This window comes from Myodes glareolus, chromosome 9 (assembly GCF_982192425.1).
Source record: "Myodes glareolus chromosome 9, mMyoGla1.1, whole genome shotgun sequence".
NCBI classification, from domain to species: Eukaryota; Metazoa; Chordata; class Mammalia; order Rodentia; family Cricetidae; genus Myodes; species Myodes glareolus.
The window spans coordinates 22,796,859-22,799,169 of NC_142034.1; the positions used below are offsets into that span (position 1 = coordinate 22,796,859).

Consider the following 2,311-nt stretch of genomic DNA (forward strand, 5'->3'; position numbering starts at 1 on the left):
TTGCCAACCCTAAAATGGCTCCCTTAATTAAGATATCTTCTTCCCTGGGATAGGGTAAATATGACAAATAACACTGAATAAAAAACAGTCCAGAATTTTTAATAAATGTTCATACATTTTTAATAATCTTATAAAGTTTCCTTTTCAGTTGTTCAGCGGGGAAGATGAAGATCTGGAGTCAGAGGAGAAGCTGTAGGCTGGGCTCCTTACAGAGAGAAAAAGGAGAGTGAGTGTGAGGGGACTTGCATTCCATCAAGGTGACTGATGGGCTTCCTAAGAGGTCATAGCCTCAGAGGACGATGGGAGTTTCTGCCCACATGGCAAGACTGGTGTAACACAAGGACAGTTTTCTGGGCATTGTTCAGTTGGAAAGTTGATGAGCAGTAGGCCTGGCAGCAGCTGGACTCACAGCAGCAGGGCTGGAAGCACCAGCTGGTCACATGAGTTGGTTTACAGCAGGTGATCTAGCAGCAGGTGGTTTCACAGCATGTTGGGCAGCAACAGGGTTCACAGCAGCAGGGCTGGCAGCAGCAGGATTCACAGCAGCAGGGCTGGCAGCAGCAGGGCTCACAGCAGCAGGGCTGGCTGCAGCAGGGCTCACAGCAGCAGCAGGCCTGGCAGCAGGGTTGACAACAGCAGCTGGTCACACAGGTAGGCTTACAGCAGGTGGTCTTCCAGCAGGTGGTTTTACAGCAGCTGGGCTGGCAGCAGGGTGGACAGCAGCAGCTGGTCACACAGGTTGGCTTACAACAGATGGTCTTGCAGCAGGTGTTTTTACAGCAGCTTGGTTGGCAGCAGGGTGGACAGCAGCAGCTGGTCACACAGGATGGTTTACAACAGGTGGTTGTGCAGCAGGTGGTTTTGCAACAGCTGGGTTTGCAGCAGGGCTGGCAGCAGCTGGTTACACAGGTTGGCTTACAGCAGGTGGTCTTGCAGCAGGTGGTTTCACAGCAGCTGGGCTTGCAGCATGGTGTGCAGCAGCAGCTGGCCACACAGGTTGGCTTACAGCAGGTGGTCTTGCAGCAGGTGGTTTCACAACAGCTGGGTTTGCAGCATGGCTGGCAGCAGCTTGTCACACAGGTTGGCTTACAGCAGGTGGTCATGCAGCAGGAAGGCTGGCAGCAAGGCAAGCAGCAGGCATTGGTCATGGTGTCAGGTGTGGTTGGAGGGTTCCTGTCAACAGGTGAGGTTTTACAATATGATGGGGTGTTGCATTTTGGACCTTTTATACGTAAGGCCTTCAAGGCTTGAACCAATCAGTAAGACTTTTCCTTGATGTTGTTTACACCGTTTTTCATATTCAGTATATGTTTCATAAGGAAGTGCTGCTCAATGGTATGTATCATTTGAAAGTTTAATCTTATTCTCTACCAGAATAACTCATAGGAACTCTTTCAATACATAGGAGGGTGTTCCTCTATCAGTCTTTTTGTATCCTTGGTCATCAACTGATCACGTGATAACCCTTCATGTCATGGGAGCATCAGAGTATCTGTTTGTTTTCATTTTATCTGTTCTTAATGGTGAGATTTTCATTGGGCTGACAGCTCAGGAAACCAACATGGAGACTTACCACTAAGTATGAAAGCTTGGCCTTATCTTAGACTTGTTTCTAGCTCACTCTTATTACTTAAATTAATCAATTTCTGTTCTTCTGTGTGCTGCCATGTGACTCATGGTTTTTACAACTCCTCTTGCATGTTGTGCTTCCTCTGTGTCTGGCTGGCCACGTTTTCATTTCTTCTCTGAGGCCATCTCTCCCCAGAAGTTCTGCCCAAACTTTTCCTGGCTTACTATTCATCGTTCAGATCTTAATAAACCCACCACATGACACATCTTCATACCGTGCAATTTAATATTCTGCAACAGTCTTCAACTTATGAAATACGTGCACGATGATGCCATGTTCACCGAAACAGAGTGGTTGAGAATCTGTATTTTATACATAAAATCTAACATCAGATTAGCGCAGATATCTCTTTATTTACCTATCTTTCACCTGTGTGTCTCAGAAGCATTAGGAATACAGATATCTCGCACAGTATCTTCCTTATGAGGCTAGAGTATAGAAAAGAGATGGAGGTGTAAATACATGAGAGTGAGAAGATATCAAAATGTGTGTGTGTGTGTATGTGTGTGTGTGTGTGTGTGTGTGTGTGTGTGTGTGTAATGGTCCTGATTTCTCCTGTCCTGAGTAACTCACTAGGAGGATCATGCTTAGATTTCTGCCATACAACAGTTCCACAGAGGCGAACACAAGTAAGAAGATAACTGCTGACAGACAGTAGATTCAGTGCTGTTAGTTTCGTGT

The 2,311-nt window shown here is 46.3% G+C and overlaps 1 protein-coding gene across 1 annotated transcript; it reads right to left on the bottom strand.

The window, feature by feature from the left end:
* Positions 1–464: 464 nt before the first annotated feature.
* Positions 465–1,148, bottom strand: LOC146893292 (uncharacterized). Its single transcript, XM_085695781.2, has one exon. It carries the CDS (start codon positions 1,146–1,148, stop codon positions 465–467), a length of 684 nt encoding a protein of 227 aa, XP_085551907.1.
* Between the last annotated feature and the right edge of the window lie 1,163 nt (positions 1,149–2,311).